This window comes from Archocentrus centrarchus, unplaced genomic scaffold, assembly GCF_007364275.1.
Source record: "Archocentrus centrarchus isolate MPI-CPG fArcCen1 unplaced genomic scaffold, fArcCen1 scaffold_26_ctg1, whole genome shotgun sequence".
In the NCBI taxonomy this organism is placed as follows: domain Eukaryota; kingdom Metazoa; phylum Chordata; class Actinopteri; order Cichliformes; family Cichlidae; genus Archocentrus; species Archocentrus centrarchus.
In genome coordinates, this window is record NW_022060256.1 from 1,210,615 (window position 1) to 1,235,235 (window position 24,621).

Consider the following 24,621-nt stretch of genomic DNA (forward strand, 5'->3'; position numbering starts at 1 on the left):
TGTGTGGACAGCAGCATGAAATAGGTCCTCAAAAACCTGGGAAAATAACATAAAAATTGGACAATTAATACATTTTATTGAACTTTCCAATAACATATAGTATCTGAATGTTTAATATACATAAAATCAGAATGTGTATATCACAGCGCACTTTCAGTCTGGAAATTAAAAGAAAGGCAAACTGCAATTTACTATAATAAAACCTTAGAAAATATGAATAACCATGTAACTGACAGATTATGATTGTTTATGTTTGTGTTTTAGCATTTTGTATTTTTTCTTTTAAAAGGTTCAATAAAGTTTTAACAACCCTGTTCATCAACTGGGAAAAGCTGCTTAGCAAGATTAAGTTAGTTTAAAAAAATACAAAGTGCCCCGAGTTGACTCCTGGGTGTTCTATATTTAAACTGAATAATGTAAAATCTGGCATAGTTTCATTCAGCATGAAGGTACTGAGGAAGACTTTGGCTTTGTGTCATTTACAGGGTAATGTACTTATGTCCCTGAGTGTCAGTCCTGTGGCTCAGAGGTGAACTAACAGTCCTGTGTTACTGTCAACAGTGGCACAAACTGAGGCCCTGCTGGCATGTGGACTGAATGTCTGTCACATATCTGGGCTAAAACTAATGTCACAGCAACACAGTGATCAGTGTACTTATCCTGGATAGTTCGTTAGCTAACACTGTCAGCCATAAACAAAATGCTCATTCACTTTTATTTTTGCTGCTGCAGCTAATGAGGAATCAGGTGCTTCTTGTGTCTGCACTGATTTACTTGTTAATCACAGTACTAACGTACTAAAATGAAGCTTTGAGGGAAACTTATCATGGCTCCCTGTGCCTGGTGGCTCTGAATCCAGCATGACAGACAGACGACAACAGGGAATGAGACCTCTTGGCCTTCTGCTTTCTGATTGGCTGACCTCTATCAGCCTTTTTTGTTTTTGTTTTTTTGCAATACATTTCCCACAAGAAGTGTTACAAAAGTCAAAGTGCACAAATTTGTGACTTGAGAGGGCGCAATTGAGCAGTTGTAGTCACTGATTTGAGAGATTGTCAGTGTAGATTCTCCAGGTCATGCAGTAATCCAGGTCATGGGAGTCTCAAGAGCTTGAAAAAAGGCGACTGGACTTCTTAAATTTTTGAAGACGTTTCACCTCTTACCTAAGTGGCTTCTTCAGTTCAGATTGAGAGATTGTATTCACAGATCTGTGGTTGTTAGTAGTAAAAAACAAATGTAATCAAAATTTTAAGTACGAGTCTGTAGCTCTCAGAATATTTGTGTAAATATAAACCTACATATTTGTTAAATTAAAAACAAATGTGTATGAAAAATTTTTACAACTGAAGATTTCAAAATTCAAGTTCAAATTTTTTCTACAACATATTGCAACATATTTACCTTCATAGAAAATGTGGCCTCATAAACCCAGGCCTGCACTTCCAACCAAGGATGTGGAAGAAAAAATTCCTCTCCATGGAAACTGTCCGTGCACATCAGAAACGCTTGACGTCGTGTACCAGCCTGTCCCCACTTCCAGAACAGTCTGAGCTTCACCTGGACACCCGCTCTTCTCCCTCTCCTGCTCCGTGGTCTGGGTGGACCCAGGAGGGCACCACTGAGGACGTGAGATGGAAATCCAGCTACTGGCAGCATAGGATGGGAAATGCTGACAGAGGAGGACGAGGGATCTTGGCCCGTTATTGAGGATTGGATTGATAACACCGTCAGCCGATCATAAACTAAGGCAGCTAATACATCACTGATACAAGGTGAAAACAGCACTACAGCAGAGTGGGACAAACAAGGCAAACAGGTACTATGATACCGGAAGTCAGAAGAGTACAAGTAAATAAAACTGGACCTTGCCATCTACAGGTTTATCTAATAAAGACCTCTGAACAAGATGTACCTAATAAAGTGACCAGTAAATTATGAAAAGCTCTGTACAAAACTGCATTCACCAATGGCTAATGGACTGGTTTTTATGTAGCACTTTTCTAGTCTACTTGTGCACTCAAAGCACTTTAGACTCATTCACCTATTCACATATAAGCACTTTTTTCCATACCTAAATGCTTTCTAACATTCACACTCCAGTGATCACATCAAAGAGCCACTTGGGGTTCAGTATCTTGCCCAAGGATACTTTGGCATGCAGACTGGAGCAGCCAGGAATCAAACCACCAACCTTCCGATTAGCAGATGACTTGCACTACCTCCTGAGCTATAGCCACCACCAATATGCAACTATTGAACTGTTTTCAACAGAATAAGGACCACTTCTGCAATAGTGCCTATCTTCTTGGTAAGGCAGGACAACAGTAATGGCCATTATTGTGACAGGCAGCATAAAAATCTACTGAAAGACAAGTAAAATCTCACCAATCTCAGGCACCGATAAGGCTACGGTCATGGCCACACACACAAAGAAGGCAGGCAGGAGGATCTGAGAGAAGAGACCTTTGGTGTTTCTCTTAGCACAGTGGAACCTCTTGACAATAAGGCCATGAAATTGACTCAGTTTCAACCACCAGCCCTCCAACTTGAATGTGCCTTGGCCTTCCAGGACCTCTGGTTCTAGGGATGAGGGGTTCTCTGCATCCCCTAAAGATGAAGAAGACGACATGTGAATAAGACAAACTGACAAAATTTGGAAACGTACAGCAGTTACAGGGCCTGTCTGAATGATTCTGTAGACAAAAGCCATTCTGCAGTGAATGGCTTTTGTCACACCATTTTGGCCATCACTATACTTCACATTTCTTTTTCAAGAAGTGTGAAGAAAAAATTTTGTTTAGACGAGAGATCTAAAAAACAACATATTCAATACTGCAACATGGCAAGTCACAAAATAATCACAAAATAATCTACTGGCTTGTTTCGTGCTTTAGGCACGAAACAAGCCAGTAGATTCATGAGTTCATTCAACAAGTGCAAACAGCATCCTGTTTTCTACATTTCCTTTCTAATGGGCACATCTAAAATCTAACTCATGATGAGAGTGATCATTTATTGTATGTTTATTATAAAATCAAACAGTTTAATCTCCCATTTACAAAAGTATTCAACTCCTGTGGTAGAATTTTCAGCTTCAAGTCCTCTTGAAAAAAATCTCTAGAAGCTTTGTCTTCCTGGTAGATTCTCTTAAACTGTTAGAATGGACGGACGCGCCTGTGAACTGCCGTCTTTATGTCCCTCCACAGATATTCTGTCTTTGCTTTGGCTGAACATTCTCAGTCACGGTGCCAGTCTCAGATAGCTGCACTCTGGAGCACGTTTCCTGCAAAGACCTTTCTTTACTTGGCTACATTCCTACGTTCCTATAATTTGACAGATCTTCCAATGCAGTGTGAATTACAGATAGTTACATTCGCAGGGCTGTGCCTTTCTAAAGCATGTTCAACAAATTCCTTTTGCCACATGTGGTCTGAAACCACCAAGTTCTAGATACATCTTAAGGATGATTAAAGCCAAAATGATGCACCAGACCATCATTTGTCTGGGAAAAGTTGCAGGATACTTTTGTAAATATTTAATATTGTTGTTTTTTTTTTGTTGTTGTTTTGTTTTTTTAACAAATCAGCAAAATTTCCCCCAAAAACCCATCTTATCAGTTTATGTGTAGATTAATGAACAGTTTATGGCAAAGAATATGAACACATCTCGTGTCCTGTTGTCTTACCCGTCAGGCTGGCAGAGTCAGCCTCCTGCCTGTTGTCAAAGAGCGGACAGTAATCGCCATAGAAGTCTGTATAAAGTCCTCCTTCATCACCTCTCACCGAGCCGACAGATGAGGAGGACTTTAGGGAGGACTGGCTCTGGCTCAATGAGGAGCACTTCATCAGATTGCTTAGTTCCACCTCCGGCTTTTCATTCTCCACTGGGGGTCCTGTCTCACTCTGTGGCCCCCCGAAACCTCCTGAACCTACTGATGATTTCACCACAGAGCTCCCCCCTGGTGAACCCTTCATGTCTGCTCAGAGACAGGGGGTGGGGAAAACGTTATCATCTCAGCCATGTGCCAACAGATGAGCTCAAACCAAATGGTTAAAAGTACAGATTTTGAAGATATACATCATAGTTTAGGACTCGTTTATGGAAGCTTAAAACAGTGAGAAGAAACGTGTTCTCACCAGCATCACTGTTTTCCAGAGACTGGTCCTCCTCAGACACTTTGAGAAAGACCTCCTCTAAGGTGGTGTCCATCACCCCAAAGCTAGTCAATGCCAGGGTGTCCAAGCTCTGCTCTAAAGCCTGGAGGCACACAGAACAGGACAGAACGACAAATCAGTGAAGGACTCCGTCTTCTTCTTCTTGTTGCAAAATATAGTTGTTTCCAATTCTACAGAGACGTCTCTTTGAAGGATTAAAATCTAAACAAGTTCAAGAAACACTTGCATGGTACTAAAACTACAATGGAATACAATGGTTGTGTGAGAGTTGCAATACTTGCTAGTTTAGTGATATGATTGATATGATATGATTTTCTAAACACCCTTTTCTTTTATAATCATGTTACACTTCTTTTTAAACAGATGAATCTGTGTTGAAGGTAGAAAGTAGATTTCTGTAATGGCACCCCACTAGTAATTTTTATGAAAAACAACCAACTGGAACTAATAGGAGAGGTATTTCAATGTGTAGTAGTACTACTAAAGGTCATTTGGTGTTGGCCTGAAAATGTCCAGTCCAGTCCTTTTCCAAAAGCCTGAAATTCTCTCATGAAATAATAAGCAGACACTTTAGTGCATACACCCTGATAACACTGGATTGGACCCCTTTTACCTTAAGAAATGCTTTAATTCTTCTTGATATAAATTCAACAAAGTGCTCGAAGCCTTATTTAAAGCGTTTGGTCCATATTGACATGATAGCATCATGTAGTTGTGCAGATTTGACAGCTGCCCATCCATAATATGAATTTCCCATTCGACTACAATCCCAAAGGTGCTCTACTGAACTGAGACCTGGTGACTGAGGCTGCCATTTCACGTTCAAGAAACAAGTTTGAGATTATTTGAGCTTTTTGACATGATGGATTCTCCTCTTGGCTGCTTCCAAGAAGAGAATAAGCCATCGCTTTATGACTATCACTGTGATCATAAAGTGGCCTTCCTATGTTCCTGTGTCTTGTTCTGTGTTTTGTTGTTTTTAGTATATTTTCCTGTTAAGTATATTCAGTCTGCGTCTTGTTTCCTAGTGTTTTAGTTTAAGTCTTCTGTCTGTTTTTCTGCATTCCCTGTTTTATAATCATACACAATGGATTATTATTATCGACATTCTAATGAACAAACAGTAATTATACTTCATTGCCTGCTATTTGTCAAAGGTCTATTTAAACTCTCCTTATTTATAATTGTAACAAATTATCAAAAACAAACACTTAAATCTCTGCACAATTTGAGTCAGTCCTTTGAACCTCATCATTTTGACTTGATAGAACATTCCAGGACATGTTTACATAAGAGAAAAAAATAAATAAAAAATGAAACAATAAGTGTGGAATATCTGTGCTTGCGTTCATGATGCTGGTGTCTGCTGGCATTCACTTATAATATGCCAGGATCAGAAGAAGCCAACCTAATACCTGGGACTTTGTGACCAGAGGCTGAAAGCTCAGCACTCTGCTTGCCTCCCCTATCCCTGACTGCCAGCATCCTGTCATCCATCATAGTGCAATCCCTGCCAGCGGAGATGTACCGTTACGGAGCCGTCATAAACCATGTTTGCATTGCCTATTTTCTGACACAGGTGTTGACATCTGAGGTCTTCTACAGGCTGACCATCACCAGCACTTTTCAGTATCTGGAGCTGCATTTTAACAAAGCAGCCCACCTGCTGGGAACATGTAGCACTCTTATTCAGGCATTCCAGATCACTGGATTTGCAATTTATGCTCCGGCTCTTGCTTTATACCAAGTGACAACCTGGGATCTGTGGATTCTAATATTGGTAACAGGAATAGTCTGTACCATAAACTGCACACTGGGAAGAATAAAGGCAGTTTGTGGGCAGATGTTTTCCAGATTGGAATAATATTTGCAGGCCTCCTGCCTGTTGTATGCAAGTGTCTCCTCTTAAAAGGAATCATTTGCATCTTGTTCATTTTAGAACAAGGAAGAAGACTCAACTTTTTGGATTTTGACTTAAACCCTATAAAGAGGCCACTTTTTGGACCATCATCATCGGTGGGACAGTTGGCTGCACTGTGGCCAGTGGAATTAACCAGACTCGGGTTATTATCATTATGAAAATTCACTTAATGCAAATTGTAATTTTGTCAAAAGACTGAATTAGTGGTGCTGGTATAGCTACATATTATAATGCCCCATTGAGAAACCTGCAAATAAAAAAAAAATGCATGAAACACTGTCACAGACTGTCAGTAGATGCAGCTAAGCTATCACTATGAGAATGCACTGGCTACAAATAACAGCCTGTCATGAGGACTGAACCACCATATCAGCCTGACAGTTATACAGAATGCTATTAAAGTAAACCTACCAGAGAAGATGTCAGTTTATCTTCTAACAGAAGACAAAAAAGGAGTGTTTTTTGTGTTTGTTTGTTTGTGTACCTGGAACAGCCTCTCAAAGCAGCCCTTCTTGACGGCCTCAGAGGGCAGCACGTAGGACAGCTCAGTGTTAGAGTCAGACACCAGCAGGCAGGACGCCACAAACTGTCGAATAAACTGGGTGACCCGAGCCTCTGAGCAAGGCGACAGAGAGGAGGACGGAGACAGAGATGAAGGAGGCTGCAGCTGGCTACCCTGGCCTTAAGGATGAAGGACAAAAAAAAAGAAGAAAAGAAAAAAGAATGACAGGGAAGTTATTAAAAAGAAATTACTGGTTAACAATTAGTTAATATACGTTTTATACTGTGACCGTCACGGGATGTAACACAAGCATGAAGAATGAGGGATGTATCTGTGCTGCGCAGTGGGAGAAATATAATTTTACAAAACTCTGTACTCTACTTTAATTCTATCAGTCTGCAGGATTATTTGCAAAGTTCATGTTTAGATGTGAATTTCCAAATTTTTGACACCAGTTGTGGTGAAAATACAAGATGTGTTTTTTTCTTTCCTGACATTTCCACAAAATTCATATTACGTAGATCTAACTCTTCTGCAAACAATGGTCTTGATTTGCCTTTCTAATAAACCTACAAGCAGCTCTGGCTCAAGGTTTCTTAGTCTTCCAGATGAAGAACAATTATCACACACGTATCAGGTGCAAAATAATGCATGCTTTTCAATATTAAACTTCTGTGATTTGCAATAAATTGTCTGCCAAAACCCTTAGTGACTCATGTCTGTATGATTCATTATCTTCTATCCTCACTTGGAGAAATAAATCATGGTGCAGATGTCTCCGACATCCCAGCATGCTGGCAATCTGCCCGTGTTTGTAATCTGTAAGGCCAAAGTGAATGCCAGACACTTTAAAAGTTAACATCTTCTTTCAGAAACTATGTTTGTTTAGCTTGAGGCTAAAATCCAACTTAACCCTCAGCCTACCCTTGAGTGGTTCACCAGTTACTCAGTGGATGTTAAGAGGTTAAGTGCCATTTCTTAATCACATTAAAAACCCATAAAACCACTAACTGCCTTCTCCTGCTTTGTGTAGTTAAAAATTGGTGCTCCTTATGACAAAAGTCTCATAAACAATAATTTTAGTTATTTTCTTCAGAATCAGATTATCCATGTGATTGTTGTATGGACATTTATGATTAGCAGATCAAAACAGTATGCAAGTAATTACTTCCTTTTGTGCAGTTTCAGCAAAATGTAGGGAAAAAAAAAGTCACATATTTGCTTCTTCTGCCCACGATGGGACCTCATGTCAAAGTAAACCAAAATGAGAAACATAACTCAGCAGAAATAAAATGTATATAATTGCATTTCTATGTAGCTCAATGCATAAATATAAATCATGACAAGATGTAACATTAAGTTGCTTTGACAAACATCTGTAACAGCCTGTAAATCTGTAACAGCCTCACGGGTGGGAGAAATGAAAACAAAAGCCATTTAGAAACATGAACAGCTCACACACACACACACACACACACACACACACACACACACACACACACACACACACACACACACACACACACACACACACACACCTCGGCCTTCACTCTGCTTTTTGACCAATGTCAGCTTGTATCCATCTCCATAGGTGCTCTTGAGAAAGAGTGGGGAGCCACAGCATTTGAGTTTCCCATGCGAGATAATGGCGATGCGATCTCCCAGAAGGTCAGCTTCATCCATGTGGTGGGTGGAGAGCAGAATTGTGCGGCCTGAGGCAGAGAGGCAACACACACAAAAAATCTAATCAGACTGAATAATATTTGATCATCTTTGATGAAATTTAAATTACTGCATGCATATCATGTTTCCAAGTCTAAAAAGTAGTTTTCTTTAAGTATGCAAAATGTTTTTCCCCAGGCTGCCTTATCCTCTGCAATAGGGGTGGGGTTGGGACTCAAATTTGATGCTGGGCCAGTGAAAGGTCCTTCCTCCAGTCCTGCTCTGGATTGCAAACTCTGCATGGTACTGAGGAATCACTCACCCTGTTTGTACTTGAGGATGAGATCCCAGATGGCTCGGCGGGCGTACGGATCCACCCCTGCAGTGGGTTCGTCTAAGATGACGGCCCTGGAGCCGCCAACAAAGGCAATGGCCACGGACAGCTTCCTCTTCATCCCACCAGACAACGTCTGCACCAAGCTGTGACGCTTGTTAGATAACTCCAGGTCAACAATCATTCTGGACGTGTGTACACAAACACAGAGCAAAGCAATTTATCACCTGTTGTGACACTGTTTCAATGCTCTACTACAGCAGACAGTCCTTCATCACTCCTCACTGAGCCGACAGATCAGGAGGATTTTAGGGAGGATTGGCTCCGGCTCAGGGTCAAGCACTTGATTAATTAGCTCAACTTCCACTGAGGGTCCCACCTCACCCTGTGGCTCCCCCAAACCTCCTAAGCCCACTGCATCATTGGTGGGTTCCCCCTCAATGGGGAGCTCTGCAGTACAAGTCTACATTGTACTTTTGTAGACTTGCAATACAAAAACACAATGTCCATTTCTGTCTGAATGACTGCACAGCACGTGACGTGAAACTGTCATCAGCTTCTAACACAGGTGTCGTTTACAGGAAAGGGTGATACTTTACCGCTGACTGGTGGAAGTGAATAAATGTGTTAGTGTGTCATTCAATTACAGTTATAAAAACTGGATATGAGAACTGGAGTGTGCTTACAGAGTATTTGTGTACAGTGTACAGTGACACTGTTAAACTGAAATCCATTCTTTTCAATCACATAGGCTTAATTTTATGTAATGACCCGATTTTTCATATTGTCGGACGGACAGATAGATAGATATGCCCTCCTGGTACATCCCATCCAAGCAGTCTGTCCTCTAGTTGAGGTGAGTGAATTTCTATTATTTTTTGCTAGTCTATGTAGTATTGAGACCCATAAATGAGGCAGCTGTTATTGTTTGGCAAAACAAAGTTTTAAAGAGATGTTGAAGAAGGAAGTCACTAAAACAAAAGAAACAAAAGAAAAACACTCAACAAAAAAAAAAAAAAATATAACACACAAAAAAATGCAGCATTGCAAGCGGCCATGTTTTCTTCTTTCTCCAATCCTTACACTTATAATTAATTATAATTTACATATATATATACAGTACCAGTCAAATGTTTGGCCACACTTTTGACTGGTACTGTATAAATGCACCACCAGAACACCTCACAGCTTTCCCACAGCTGATGCCTTAGTGCTGCCGAGGGTACACTGTATAGTGAACAGGGAGAATTTAAACAGGAAAAATGGGTGGAATGCATAAGATTAGAAGCCACTTCTCAATAATGTATCGCATCCTCTTCTTAGTGAATCTGAGGTCACTATCAGATGGAAGGTGCAGAGTGTAAAGTGGAATTCATGGTTCAGCAGAGAGGTTGCATACGCAGGCCACAGGCAGTCTGGGGATGGCCTATGTACCTGCAAAGAGCTCTGGTGTCAGTGGAGGCAGTATATAATGTTGTACAATCAGTATGTGGGCCACGGTTGCTTGTGCTGTGTAAAAACAATGAAAAGTGTCCACTGTAGCCACTCTCTATGTATTCCATACTGTACTCTTTAATTACTGTCTTTTTCACAGTTCACCATTCCTGTTGAACGCTCCCTTCACTATCCCAGCCCACTTGACAACCAATCAGCATTTGGCAGGTGATTTCTGATCTTGGAGGATTTGGGGACTGCATGTGCAGTGGGTGAAAAACCCCTGTTGACTCAAACTAAAACATTTAGTGTAGACAGACACATTTGCAGAACCATAAATTCTGTTTAACAGTAGACACACCTGGAGGTGTTTGATAAGGTCCAGAAGAGCTGGATAATATGAAATCATTGTGACATAATGGTTCTCGCTCCTTGTTAGTTTGCTATTTAATACTAATATCTGCTTTATCTGACAGAAGTTTTATTGGAATTGTCTGAAAGGAAAATAAATATTTAAATAAACTACCCAGCATGGCTTACATGCACAGTATGAATTTCCATAAGAGAATCAATAAAAGCAGCTGACTTGCACTCACTTGTCCATCTCCTTGCGGATGTCTTCTTCAGCCATGCCTTTGAGTCTAGAGTAGAACCACAGGTGTTCCTCCACACTCAGCTTGTCAAACAGGACGTTGTGCTGTGGACACATGCCTAGGTTTTGTCGAATACGCTCCATCTCAGTGCGAATGTCGTGGCCATAAATGGTGGCAGAGCCAGACGTGGGTGGGAACAAGCCTGTCAGGATGGACCTATGAAAATACCGAGTAGGCTGTAGTTAATGCACTAATAGTAATTTAAGCAAGATTTGTATGTTGTATCTTTCAATATAGACTATATTACCAAAGGTATTCACTCACTGACCCAAATCATTGAATTCAGACTGCTTCTACAACCATTTGTGAAAAGAATGGGTTGCTCTCAGGAGCTTAGTGAACTCCAGCATGGTACCGTGATAGGATACCATCTGTGCAACAAGTCCAGTTCCAAATTTCCTCTCTACTAAATATTCCACAGTCAAATATTAGATGTATTATAACAAAACGGAAGTGACTGGGAATAACAGCAACTCACCCACGAAGTGGTAGGCCACGTAAAATGACAAAGCTGATGCTATGACACATAGTGTGCAGAGGAAACCACCGTTCTGCAGTCAATTACTACAGACCTCCAAACTTCACGTGGCCTTCACATTAGCTCAAGAACAGTGCACAGAGCTTCATGGAATGGGTTTCCATGACTGAAAAGCTGCATCCAAGCATCCACTCTGGAGCTTAAAAAAAAGGCGACTGGACTTCTTTAATCAGAATCAGAATCAGAATCAGAATCAGGTTTATTTTGGCCAAGTATGTTTACACACACAAGGAATTTGGTTCCGGTTGATGGTGTCTCTCTAGTATTATACAGTGTCCTATAATTTAACTTAAGTTTCTTGAATATGTTTCACCTCTCAACCCACACTCACACCTTTATTCAGGTGATCTTGATAGGTTACTTGATAGAGTGGGGCAAGATCTCACAGTGGTTTCACCTGAAACCATGAACAGTCTGTTCTATAAACCAGCATTACTGTTGAGCACCATTGACTTTTATCACTGCACAAGTATAAGCACACACATTCTACTTCCTCTTACATGGTGGTAGTCTTCCCAGCTCCATTGTGTCCCAAGAAAGAGACCACTTGGTTTTCATGGAGGTTGAGGCTCAGTTTGTTGAGGGCCAGTTTACTGCCAGTCTTGTAGACCTTGGTTAGTTTGTCTATACACACCACCAGGGGAAGGTGGTTCGGCTCCTCCTCTATGCCGCGCATCTCCTCTGGAGTTAGAATGAGAAAGAGGAATAAGCAGTGTACACAAAAGATGAATCACATATAAAAATACACATTTAGGAGTCTTCAATTTTTCTCCAACTCTAATTCCACACAAAGAGGAAATACTAAAGGAGAGGCACATAAAAATCACATGTCTAACACAGAGAGACAGGCAGAGACCATTCACACTTTCACATTCACAGCTACAGTAAACCTTAGCAGTCACAGGAAAGCTTACAAACATGCACACAGAAAGACCCCAGCCCAATGGAGATTTGAACCCATAACCTTCTTGCTGTGAGGCAACACTGTTAACTGCTGGGGTCAAATAAGAAAATAAGAGAAGAGGTTATGGTTTCATTTAATTTTTTAATTGAACTATCTTATGTGCCTATGTGTGCATAATCCTGATCAAACTAGGACTTTAAATTTCCAGTATAAATCAGGTTTATTTATCGATTTACTACAGTTTGAGTTGATGTGTGTTAACGTTCATGGTGTTTAAACTGATTAATAGAACATAAGAATTTTGTCTTTATGCCCCACATCATCATTCATCTCTACCATTCCTCCGTTGGTCCATCGCACAAGCCTGATCCTCCTCCATCACGCTGAGTCTGGCAGTCCTGCCTCCACACCAAGGCCAATCCCAGGTCTCGACACGGCCGCTGCCTGACCAATAGGACCTCTGCAGTGGGAAGTACCACGGGCGCGGCAGCCCATACATTCCTAATGGAGAGGGAAAATCAAGTTTTATCAAATCAATACAGGAACATAAGTAAATAAACTGAGAAGAGAAAGCGAGGATTTCACACCTGGATGCACGGCCTCTATGTACCAGGTTAGCACACCGTACACTCCGGCATCAATGATAAGCATCATCATGGAGAGACCCAGGTTAAAGTCATCGCCTTCTACAGGTGACTGGCTTATGGTCCGCCACTGAATGCCAACACCCGCTACCTCATATAGTGCAAAATACTTGGAGCCAAGGCCAAAAGCTGTGGTAGACATTAGAGACTACAAAAGAAGGAAGAAGCAAGAATTTATTCACCTCTGTATAAGATGGATTATCTGACTTCACAGAGTCAATTCACAAAGAAAATTTAACTAACGTACCCCAAATTTACAGAGTTTCAATTGATGAAAAGTGAAAAAAGTGAAAACGCCTTACAGCGATACATTTCTCGAAGGCAGTGATCTTGTCATGAGCCACCTCCTCCCTAATAGCCACATACATGTAGGGGACATAGCTGAGGAAGTAGATGATTCCTCCACAGGCAGAAGCTAGCTTAGCTTTGGAGTAGATTACTGACACCAAGAAACTGGAAAAAAATAAAAAATAAGACGTTACATCTGCTCCTTAATTTGTTTCATAAAATATATTTTACAAGTGTGACTACATGAAAAATTTCAGCCTAATACAGTAAAGTCAGAAGTTCTTCAAAAACACACAGAGACAGGATGGCTGTGGCATAATAATTCAATTCAATTCAATTTTATTTACAGTACCAGTCAAAAGCTTGGACACACTGGGTGAGTGTACAAGACTCCACGACACTTAACTCCAAGATACATAAGCTCTTCCATTTGGAGCAACAACTCTTTCCTGACCCAGAGTGGGCACTCCACCTTTCCTGGCTGAGAACCATGGCTTCAGACTTGGAAGTGCTAATTCTCATACCTGCCACTTTACACTCAGCTGTGAAACACTCCAGTGCAAGGTGGAAGCTACCACCCAATGAAGCCAACAGAACTACATCATCAAGCAGAAATGAGGTCCTGAGGTCACAAAAGCAGATGCCTTCTGCCACTTGGCTCCACCTAGAAATTTTGTCCATAAAAATTATCAACAGAATCAGTGACTGCCCTGGGAGAGTCCAACACTCAGCAGGAATGAGTCTGCCTTGTGGCTGACAATGTGAACCAAGCTCTGGTTGTACAGGAACCGAACTGCTGGCAACAACACCCCATACTCTCGAAGCACCTCCCACAGGATATATACAGAGAGATATAGGTGTGTGAGTGTGTGTGTGTGTGTATGTGTGTGTGTGTGTGTGTGTGTGTGTGTGTGTGTGTGTGTACACCAATCAAGCATAACACCAAGATCCTGTAGTTGCGAGGTGGGGCCCCCATGGATCAGACTTGTTTGTCCAGCTCATCCCACAGTTGTTCAATTAGACTAAGATCTGGGGGGTTTGGAGGCCAAGTCAACACCTCAAACACATTGTTATGCTCCTCAAACCATTCCTGAGCCATTTTTGCTCTGTGGAAGGACACATTATCCTGCTGAAAGAGGCATGGTACATGGTCTGCAACAATGGTGAGGTCGGTGGTACGTGTCAAAGTAACAGGATCCAAGGTTTCCCAGCAGAACACTGCCCAAAGCATCACACTGCCTCCACCGGCTAGCTTTCTTCCCATAGTGCATCCTGGTGCCTGGTGTTCCCCAGGTAAGTGACACACATACACCCAGCCATCCATGTGATGTAAAAGAAAACGTGGTTCATCAGACTAGGCTACTTTCTTCCATTGCTCCGTGGTCCTGTTCTGATGCTTGCATGCCCATTGTTGGTGCTTTCAGCATGTGACGGGTCAGCATGCGCACCCTGACTGGTCTGCAGATATGTAGCCCCATACGCAACAACTGCAATACACTGTGTATTCTGACACCTTTCTGTCAGAACCAACATTAACTTTTTCTGCAATGTGAGCTACAGTAGCTCATCTGTTGGCTTAAACCACACAGGCCAACCTTTGTTTCCCACTAGCATCAGTGAGCGTTGATCACCCATGACCCTGTTGTTGCTTCACTACTGTTTCTTCTTTGAACCACTTTTGATAGATACTGACCTCGGCAGGGACGTCAGAAATTAATACAGTATAACATTCAACCCATAAGGCTAATTTTTCTGTTCAGGATTGCAAGTAAATAATTGCAATATCAAAACATCAGAATTAAAAAAAATCTTTTTTAAGATTTTAATATATTAAATATATTTATTCTTGCTGTAATTATACCTTTTGTTTAAGTGTTGGGGACAAAATGTAATCAAATACACTTGATTGCAAATCCACTGTAGGAAGGAATTACTTAATCTGTTAATAACTATCAACCTATTGTTTTAAGACAAACAAAATCTGAAATTATCCATTAAATATATGGATGAAGCAAAATGCTAATTCACAATTTCCTAATTTTCCAAATGTGTGTAAATTTCTATTTTACTTTTCTAGTCTTACAACACACTTTGATTTACAAGTCAGATTCACAAAGAAATTTATTTAATACATTCAGCACTTTATCTAACACACACACACACACACACGCGCACACACAAACACACACACACACGGATATATATTGGAGGGATGGACCCTAAGATACTTCAAATCACTGACTTTTTAGTCTGTTTTGAGAGAACAGTGTTCCCTTCCACTTCCATTGGCTGAACTGTACAAACATTAGCTGTTAAGCTGTTGACACTGAAGCATTTTGAGAAGTAAGGAATTTATGATTGGTTTGTTGGAACCAAGAGATCTCACCAGAACATGATAGTGGCCACGGCATAGATAGTGAGGAACAGCCAGATGATGAACGGATCGCTGTGAAGCAACACTCTGCCGTATTTTAAGATGGCCGTGAGAGCAGTGACAGAGATGGACAGCTGGACAAAGCCCGTGATGAACCAAGCAACCCAGTGGACTGCATTGTTCAGACCCATCATCTTCATTACCTGAGGGAGTGGTACCATGGTTACTTGCATATATTTGTACCTACTATGTAATGTAAATTGTACAAGTGCAATGTAAATTTGGACAATTTGTGAAAGAGAAGTTTATGAAAGAATGGTAAACAGTATTTATACAGCATTTTTCTAGTCTTAGTGACCACTATGAGCCACACTCACCATTCACAAACTGACACACAGACTTGACCACCAAAGACTACAGTACTTCAAGCTCTTTATCAACCCTGGTTAGGGCAAGCTGGAGTTCATCATCTTGCCCAAGTACAGTACCAATCAAAAGTTTGGACACACTATTGACTGGTACTGTACATTTCAATAAGCAGACTTGATAAGCTTTTTCTTAAGTTTAGACTTGTCATGAGACGGCTCCGAGGCAGGCAGGATGTGGACCCAAAAATGCAGGACTCAGAGGTCGGATATGAACTCAAAACACAGCTGTTATTGCTGGAAATACACAGAAAATAACCAAACTATACAGAGCAGGGCTAACTCAAACTGGAAACAGAGCGGGGAGACTCACTACCATGAGGGAGCACACGACAAAGAATAGAGGGAAGACTAAGAGAATATATACACACAAGATAATGAGTGAAGTGGTACCAAGTGGGAGGGCAGCTGAAACTAATTACAAGAACAGAGACAAGAGAAGTAGAAGTATACCCAACCACACAAGATTAAAGACTATGAAAATAAAACAGGAAGAGACTGACACTAAAAGACCAGGACTAAGATCAGCAAACGTGACACCAGGGCAGAAAGCTAACAGTACAGAATACATTAACATAATCAAAACTAGAAAACCCCTAAACATCCCAAAAACTCAAGACCCAGGGACCAGTCAGGCTACATTTAAATTTAATTATTAGTAATTCTCTATATATTCCCACTAGCAGTGCTTGGTTTGAGGCCCACAAAACACCAAGTGAGGGAACCCTAATGCCTAACCCTAAAACTGTTGGCACTGCACTACAGGAGAGTTAAAATCACAGCCTCTGTGACTGCAGGTGGAATGAGACAGGGAGAGGTACAAATGTTTTCTTTCTTTTTTTTATGCCATTTTGTTAGGCTGTCAGGCAACAAAGAAGGTATGGGGGTTATAAAAAATGTCATTATTGATGCTAACATATTAAACATGACTAGATATTTCACAGTTGCCCATTTTTAAGTGTTTTTATAAAAATAAACAAAAAGCAGTACTGCTACTACAATATATATTATGTATATTAAAGGATATGGCTGCGGATGAATTTTGTAATCATATCATCAGATCTGTGGCCATATGTTCTGGACGCTCGAGTGACGAGAGGAGTGAGCTATCAACTGATTACCACCTGGTGATGAGTTGGATCAGGATGCTGAACACACCTGACACATCTAAATGTGTAGTGAGGGTGCACTGGGAATGCCTGGTAGAGGCCCCAGTCTACAAGTTCGGACTTGGGAGGCAGCTGATGGGTACTGGCAGACCAAGCGGAACACGGCTTGGGCCGCAGCTGAAGAAAAAACTCAGGCGTCACTCACCTATCAGTGGGGGTGAATTCACAGAGATAGTTCAACAACTCCTTGATGCCAGGGCATCTGGGGTGCATGAGATGTGCCCTGAGTTCCTGAAGGCTCTGGATTTTGTAGGGCTGTCTTGGTTGACACGCCTCTGCAATGTCACATGGAGATCTGGGGAGGTGCCACTGGACTGGCAGACTGGGGTGGTGGCCTCATTTACAAGAAGGGGGACCGGAGGGTGTGCTCCAACTATAATGCAGTTTTCATCATGGTCACAGAACACTGGACCAGCTCTTTATCCTGTCAAGGATATTTAAGTGTACATGGGAATTTGCCATTTAGTCTACATGTGTTTTGTGGACCTGGCATAGCCAAATGGCAGAAGGCTTCCACCGTGATCCCAGATGGGGGGGGGGGGGGGGGGGGGGGGGGCAGACAATGTAGATATAAAGAAATCAACCTGGAAATATCTCTAAAAAGTTACAAAACTGCAAAAACTACAATAAATTAAGGATCAAACAGAAACATTAAATAACAGAAACTGAAAATCCAAAACACATTTATTCACTGCGTTGTATTTCTGTGTGCCACTATTACTAAATTTAGTAATTTAAATTTTATTAGATTAGTAGTCTAATTTCCATTTCCCTCCTATACATTTCATCTTTACTGCAAGTTATCATTTACACTCATTTATTAAGGGACCACCACCAGTAAGTTTGACACACTGACTCTGGTTATTCATCTCGACACCCACCCAACCTAGCCTGCTTTTTTTGTTTGTTTGTTTTTTTGACCATTATTATTTTTATGAACGGAGAGTAGAGGAAAGGCAGGACAGAGAGTAGGGGGAACTGACACACACAGGGTGGAATCAACTTGGGCCCTTGCAATAACCTTTATGGAAATAGTCTCCTGCCCAACCCACTGAGTTATACTGCTTTTGTTTTAATTTACAAAATTTAGATGTTAAGTCCAAATGTTTTTTAAAGTGAGGTGAGTTAAAAAAAACATATTGCAGAAAATAAAATCAACAATACGGTGTTCTGTTATCATTTTCTCCCATCCCTACCTGTGGTCAGGTAGAGATCTCAATCACACAGACTCACCTCTTTGAGCCGGTGCTCCTTCTCAGCTACAATGTGCTGAATCATCATAGCTACAGAGTAAACCCAGGAGATCACCATGCACAGAGGCATCATGTGCTCAATCACAAACAGAAAACTAAAAAAAACAACACGATCACAAACACATTTTTATACTACACTGCATTTCAAATATATGGGATTGTCAGAATAGCAGATACAAACATGAATCACAAAAAAAATATATTCATCCATCCATCTACTGTATCTATCTCTGTGAAATGCATGTTTCAAATTGTCTAAGGCATTTTTCCGCATCTCTTTCTAATGATTACTACTTCTCTAGTGCCACTACCTTTCTTAATATCACATAAACAGAACCATAAAAAATTAATCTTGTTATAACAAGTATCACAATAAGTATTATTTCTAAACACAAAGCCCATTTCTTACTCGTCTCTGGTGTAGCATGGATAGGGAAACATCTGAACGTAGTTGCCAGGCTCCACCACATCATGGCCCACAAATGTGTTGATGATAGCTCTCTCTATCATATCTGGAAAAAAAGTGTGAGAGGCTGCATTTTTCTCACTAACAGGTGTATGTGTACACATTTGCATATCAACTGACTCTAATGGATTTATTAAAAAAGGAAGTTGTTGGTCAACAGACTGATTTACATATTAATTAATCTACAAAATTCCAAAATTATTTTAAACTGCCCTTGATGAAATATAGAGTACAGTGTCATTGTACATTCTTTATTTTTATAGAACTAAGTGATGGTTAAATGTTCATTAGAAAATCAGTAAAGATATTCCACATAAATATGGTGAAAGAAAATCACAAAATGCAGGGGATTAAATATTTAGAATCAATATAAGCTCTTTTATATTGTTGAGAGTCGGAGCGCTGTTGAGCAAAGTATTCCTTTCGCTTTAACTAGTAGTGACTTCATGAATTTCTTCACAAATAAAATTTTAGCCATTAGAGAAAAAATGATTCATAACCATCTCAAAGACTTATCTTCATGTTCGGCTGCTTTCAGCACTGCTGGTATTGGTTTAGACTCTCTCTCTCCAATTGATCTTTCTGAGCTAACTTCAATACTTACTTCGTCCAAACCATCAACACATTTATTAGGTGCCATTCCTACTGCTCAAAGAAGTCTTCCCATTGATTGATGCTTCAATCTTAAATATGATCAGTCTGTCTTTATTAGCTGGTTATGTACCACAGACTTTTAAGGTGGCAGTAATTAAACCACTACTTAAAAAGCCATCACTTGACCCAGCTGTCTTAGCTAATTATAGGCCAATCTCCAACCTTCCTTTTCTCTCAAAGATTCTTGACAGAGTAGTTGTAAAACAGCTAACTGATCATCTGCAGACGAACGGTTTATTTCAACAGTTTCAGTCAGGTTTCAGAATTCATTCAGAAATCCACCTTGACTGACTTGATCTTCACAAATGTTCCTCATAAATTCTCATTTTTGGGGCATCTTCTGCAATGATTTAAGTGATCACTGTGTTGTCACTGTTATTAGAAATACTTAAGTACCCAACTTTAAATCTTGTATTATTTGTAAGAGGAGTCTTAAGCATTTTAATGAACATGTGACATGTCTACTGTTGATTGGAAGAAAATAAGACTGATCCCTTATGTAGAAACAGTTTGGACAATCTTTTGGGATTGTTTTATGGAAATTGTATAGTTTTAAAAAATGACCCCTTAAGTAGATACAAGGTTAGGGGTGAGAAAACCCCTGGCTCTCCCCCAGAGTTAGCAGTTAATCATGAGTGTAATCTGGCTTGGGTCAAGGCAAAGCAGACAGGCCCCGTCACTGACTGCTCTGTTTTCCGACAGTTAAAAAACAGATGCTCTTCTTTGATCAACAAAGACAAATCAGAATACTTTTTGTGTGTCACCACTGAGAATCTAAATAATCCACAAAAAGTCTGGAAAGTCATGGATTCCTTTTCAGTAAGCAAAAGCTCCCAGGTTCTACCTTGATATGTTTTAAAGGATTCTGTCCATGAAAAGACAGAAGTACTAAATTATTTTAATAAGCACTTTATTTCTTCTGGCTTGTTCTGTGACTCAGTGGGATTGGTCTCTGACTCCTTGCTCTGACTTCCAGTATACACTGGTGAACAATTAAATTTTGTTTTTGCAATTAAATCTTTATTAAAGTGCGGTGCAGCCTTTTAATAAGGTCAGTGATGTCAGTGATGTCTAAAATTCTTGAAGCTCTTGTGAGTGAACAAGTTAAGGAACTCTTACTTTACAATAAAATCAAAGTATCAGTCAGGCTTTAGAAAAAAACATAGTAGCATCATAGCTGCAATCAAGGTGGTAAATGATATTAACACATTTTCTCAGTAATAGGACACAGTGCATTAAACATGTTGATGTTTGCTCTGAGGGTGCCCCAGGGATCTCTATTAGGCCCTATTTTATTCATAATTTATGTCAGTGACTTGGGTCTAAATGTCTCCTGTGCAAATTTGCATTTTTATGCTATGATGCAGTTTTACTGCTGTAGATCAACTCCTACTCATGTCATTGAATCCCTGCAGCAAGCCTTTGTTACTGAAACTTGTTCTCAGTACAGACAAAACTAAGTTAATGTTTTCAAATTCTAGAAGAGGCTATTATTGATCCCCTTAGTGTTCGCTCTAGGGAAATGAAAACGAGGTGGGATAACCTGCTATATCTATAAGGCAATACTCTGACTATTACCTGCCTACATTTGTACTTTAATTGCATTGAGAAGTGATGATCCTTACTCAAGCCCAGTTACTGCTTTCTGTTCCATTTGCCTGTACCAAACTGGACTGTTTCTGATGCAGCTTGCACAGCCATTTTCACAGGTGCACCCATTTCACAGGCCACAGTAGTAAGCACATTACCAGAAAAAATCCTTTAACAAACAAAGCAATCCATCTGACATCACTGTGTGCGTCCCCTGTGGACCTGTGCCTAGGTCTTGATTTATAACACAGGCCTTTGCCATCTGCAGACTGTACAAAAACCACGCAACACTTAAAATTCTCTTTCCAACCACAACAAATAAAATACAGTGGTCTCTCTTGCAAATGAGACACTAAGTCTCAATGGGACTACCTGTATAAATAAAGGTTAAATAAATTAAATAATGTAAACTCTGTATAATATCCATAGCTATGCCTGTATAATCAATATACAATATGTTCAGGACTAGGGAAAAATTGCATTTTGGTTACTTACCTTGGATCCAAACAAAACCATACAGGAAATAGAATTTCCCCCCTGTATTGGGGCCAGGACGCCAGTAGGCCCTTCTGATTTCATTGGTTTTCTCTGTAAAACTGGAATTTTGTCTAATTTTGTACAGAACGTGTGGTGGCAAGGAACCGTCTTTGTTAGTCTGGAAAATCACACCTGAAAAACAAACAAACAAATAAAGAGCGAGATTATTATATACAAGCTCAGAGCAAGTTTATTCACTCAGCAAAATCACTTCAGGATTTTCTCTTCATCTGTTTACCAGTTGCACTTTTATTTTTACATCAAACCTCCAATGTGGGCATTTAGCTTGCTTCATCTGTTTATAAAAGTTTTATTAAGACTGTGTTTTTACAAGCGTATCAACTACATGTGTAAACAGCAACCCAGCAAGCACCAAATGACTGCAGATCTTGCTTTAAATAATCTGATCATCAAAAGCCCCCAGCAACCTAGGCCCACTGCAGCATAACTAAGGGAGGGCTCAGGGTTACCTGATGCAGTCCTAACTATAAGCTTTATCAAAGAGGAAAATTTTAGGCCTAATCTTAAAAGCAGAGAGGGTGTTTGCCTCCCAGATTCAAACAAGAACCTTTTTTCTACACCTAAGTGCTTTCTAGTGTGAAAGTGTGAAAATACATTCACACTCTAATGAACACAATGGTGTCATGGGTCCATGTGGGTTGCTGCAGTTCTTTTCCTGAGTCCAGGTAATTCTTGGTTGCTCCAACTCATGGTTGAAGTCTAGGCTCCCATGTGTGATGAACCTCATCTGCTTTCCATCAGGCCTCATCACCCAGCAGGATGTCCAGTTTCACAGCACCCACAGCAAGCTATTTCCTCCTCCTTGCATCTCAACTTCCACTTACCTGCCTGGCTACCCTCCTAGAAGGAACAGCCTCTCCTCAGACCTCCCTCTCCCCAGTGGAAACACTAACCCAGCTAAGTAAGCCTCAAATTCCACCTCCTCAGTGTTATTTCAGATCTCACCTTCACTGACCTCCCATATCCAGGCCACTAATCCCCCCCTCCTCCTCATGGGCCCCTCCTGAGCCCAGATTCCTGTTTCTCCCGTGGAAACCAAGAGAAAACCTTTTCTTTCTTTCTTGTAAATGAAATTTCCAAATTGTATTTGTTGCCTGGTGGTGTCTGCATCAGAGCCCATTCTTAGTGCAGTGATCAAGGCCACCTTAAAATAGGAGAGCAACTTGGGGTTCAGTATCTTGCCCACAGATACTTTGGCATGCAGACTGAAGCAGCCAGGAATCGAACCCTCGGCCTTTCAATTAGTAGATGACCTGCTGGATTTTAAATTCAATTTTGGATTTAACTGGGAGCCGATTTCTCTCTGGGAGAAATGTGCTCTCTCTTTCTAGTCCCTGTCAGTACTCTAGCTGCAGCATTTTGGATCAGCTGAAGGCTTTTCAGGGAGCTTTTAGGACAGCCTCATAATAACGAATTACAATAAAAATTTAGCCAAGCCTAGAAGTACCAAATGCATGAACTAGTTTTTCAGCATCACGCTGAGACTGGATGTTTCTAATTTTAGAGATATTGCACAAATGCAAGAAAGCAGTCCTCCATATTTGTTTAATATGTGCATTGAAGGACATATCCTGGTCAAAAATGACTCGAAGATTCCTCACAGTGTTACTGGAGGCCAAAGTAATGCCATCCAGATTAAGTATCTGATTAGACACAATGTTTCTAATATTTGTTTCTAATATCTGAATTCAGAAGTAGGAAATCAGAGGTCATCCAGGCCTTTATGTCATTAAGACATTCTTCTCCACTGTTGAGGAAACAAGGAAGTGGATCGCTTTGGGCAACAAAGGAAAATTCTTTGTCAGGATCAGGAAGTGGAACAAGACACCCAAAGAACAGGTAGTGCCAGAAGAGTCCGTGTCGGGTGCCGTACAAACAGTACACAAAGGCTTAGGTCATGCAGGTACCCGAGCAACATGGAAGGAATTGGGGAAGCAGAAGCTTTGGATTTCAGAACGCCAGATTCAACAAGTTCACAAAGAGTGCCAGGTATGGGGTCAATACAATACTGAAGGAAGGGGACAGTGAGGGACTGACAGGGAAAAAGCAAAGGAAGTACCTGTTAGTGCTTGTGGATTCTATGTCAGGTTATGTAGTTACCAAGCCAGTAAGAACAGCTAATGCTAACAGTATTGTCACAATGCTGGAACAGGTTTGCAGCAATTTAGGAGTGCCTAAAGAACTACAAATGGACAATGAGACCCATTTTTGCAATGCCCAGGTGGACCAGTGGTGTCAACAGAATGGAGTGATAATAATCTTAAATTTCCACAACACATACTAGTAAATATCTGGCTCAACCAAACATGTCTCAAACTCATCACCTATGATCTCAACTGATGTAAAACCACAGACCACACACCCGGCAAACATTTCAACACCAAGTAACCAGCAGCTGACCATGTTCGCTCAGTGTCTACTGTTGTTTGGAAAAAAGCCTATACATCCTTGACTTTCTAACAAGAAAATCTTCAGGTTCAAGAAAATCTGCATGGGTCTTTACAAGTGAAGTGTGTGGAGGTGTGGATGTGAACACGTTGACTGATTTGTCTGTCTCTCTGTGTTGTCTGTCTATCTAAGGTCTGCAGATGTGCAAATGACCTTTTTGCTATTGCAAGCGAACAAAAAAAACATAGTAAAAATGTAGAATAGGTCCCCTACTGTACTTTAAATGCAATAGACACCATGATCACAATCGGCACATGAAGGTGACTCACTGGCAAACACAGACACGTTGTCCTGGTAGGCCTGATTCAGGGTGTAGTTGACAATGCTGTCTTCATCAGGGAAGCCCTTGAAGACATCAACACTGACCTGTCAACACAAAAAAAGACACACATGATGTTTCACTGCACAAATAGATTCATTACATACTGTCCTACCAGATCTCCATATTTACAAGCAGCAGGATAGTGTTTTCTTGCCTCTTCCAAAGATATTAATTGGAATGCACTGACTGTCAAAAGGATTTCATGCCATCTATCACTTTGTATTGATCTGTGGATTTCCAATAACAACTTAATCAAATATAAATACAAAGTTATACATGGATGTTGTTTGTGAGACTGAAGTCTGAA

The 24,621-nt window shown here is 40.6% G+C and overlaps 1 protein-coding gene across 1 annotated transcript in view; it reads right to left on the reverse strand.

Moving 5' to 3' along the window:
- abca2 (ATP-binding cassette, sub-family A (ABC1), member 2) overlaps positions 1–24,621 on the reverse strand; it is a 104,936-nt gene that overhangs the window by 29,596 nt on the left and 50,719 nt on the right. Inside the window, 16 exon segments of the mRNA XM_030723442.1 lie at positions 2,386–2,607; positions 3,686–3,976; positions 4,137–4,257; positions 6,581–6,777; positions 8,137–8,310; positions 8,583–8,779; positions 10,625–10,837; positions 11,720–11,900; positions 12,460–12,624; positions 12,711–12,915; positions 13,070–13,220; positions 15,442–15,632; positions 18,257–18,371; positions 18,686–18,788; positions 21,482–21,655; positions 24,262–24,358. Coding sequence (XP_030579302.1) covers positions 2,386–2,607; positions 3,686–3,976; positions 4,137–4,257; positions 6,581–6,777; positions 8,137–8,310; positions 8,583–8,779; positions 10,625–10,837; positions 11,720–11,900; positions 12,460–12,624; positions 12,711–12,915; positions 13,070–13,220; positions 15,442–15,632; positions 18,257–18,371; positions 18,686–18,788; positions 21,482–21,655; positions 24,262–24,358 — 2,797 coding nt within the window.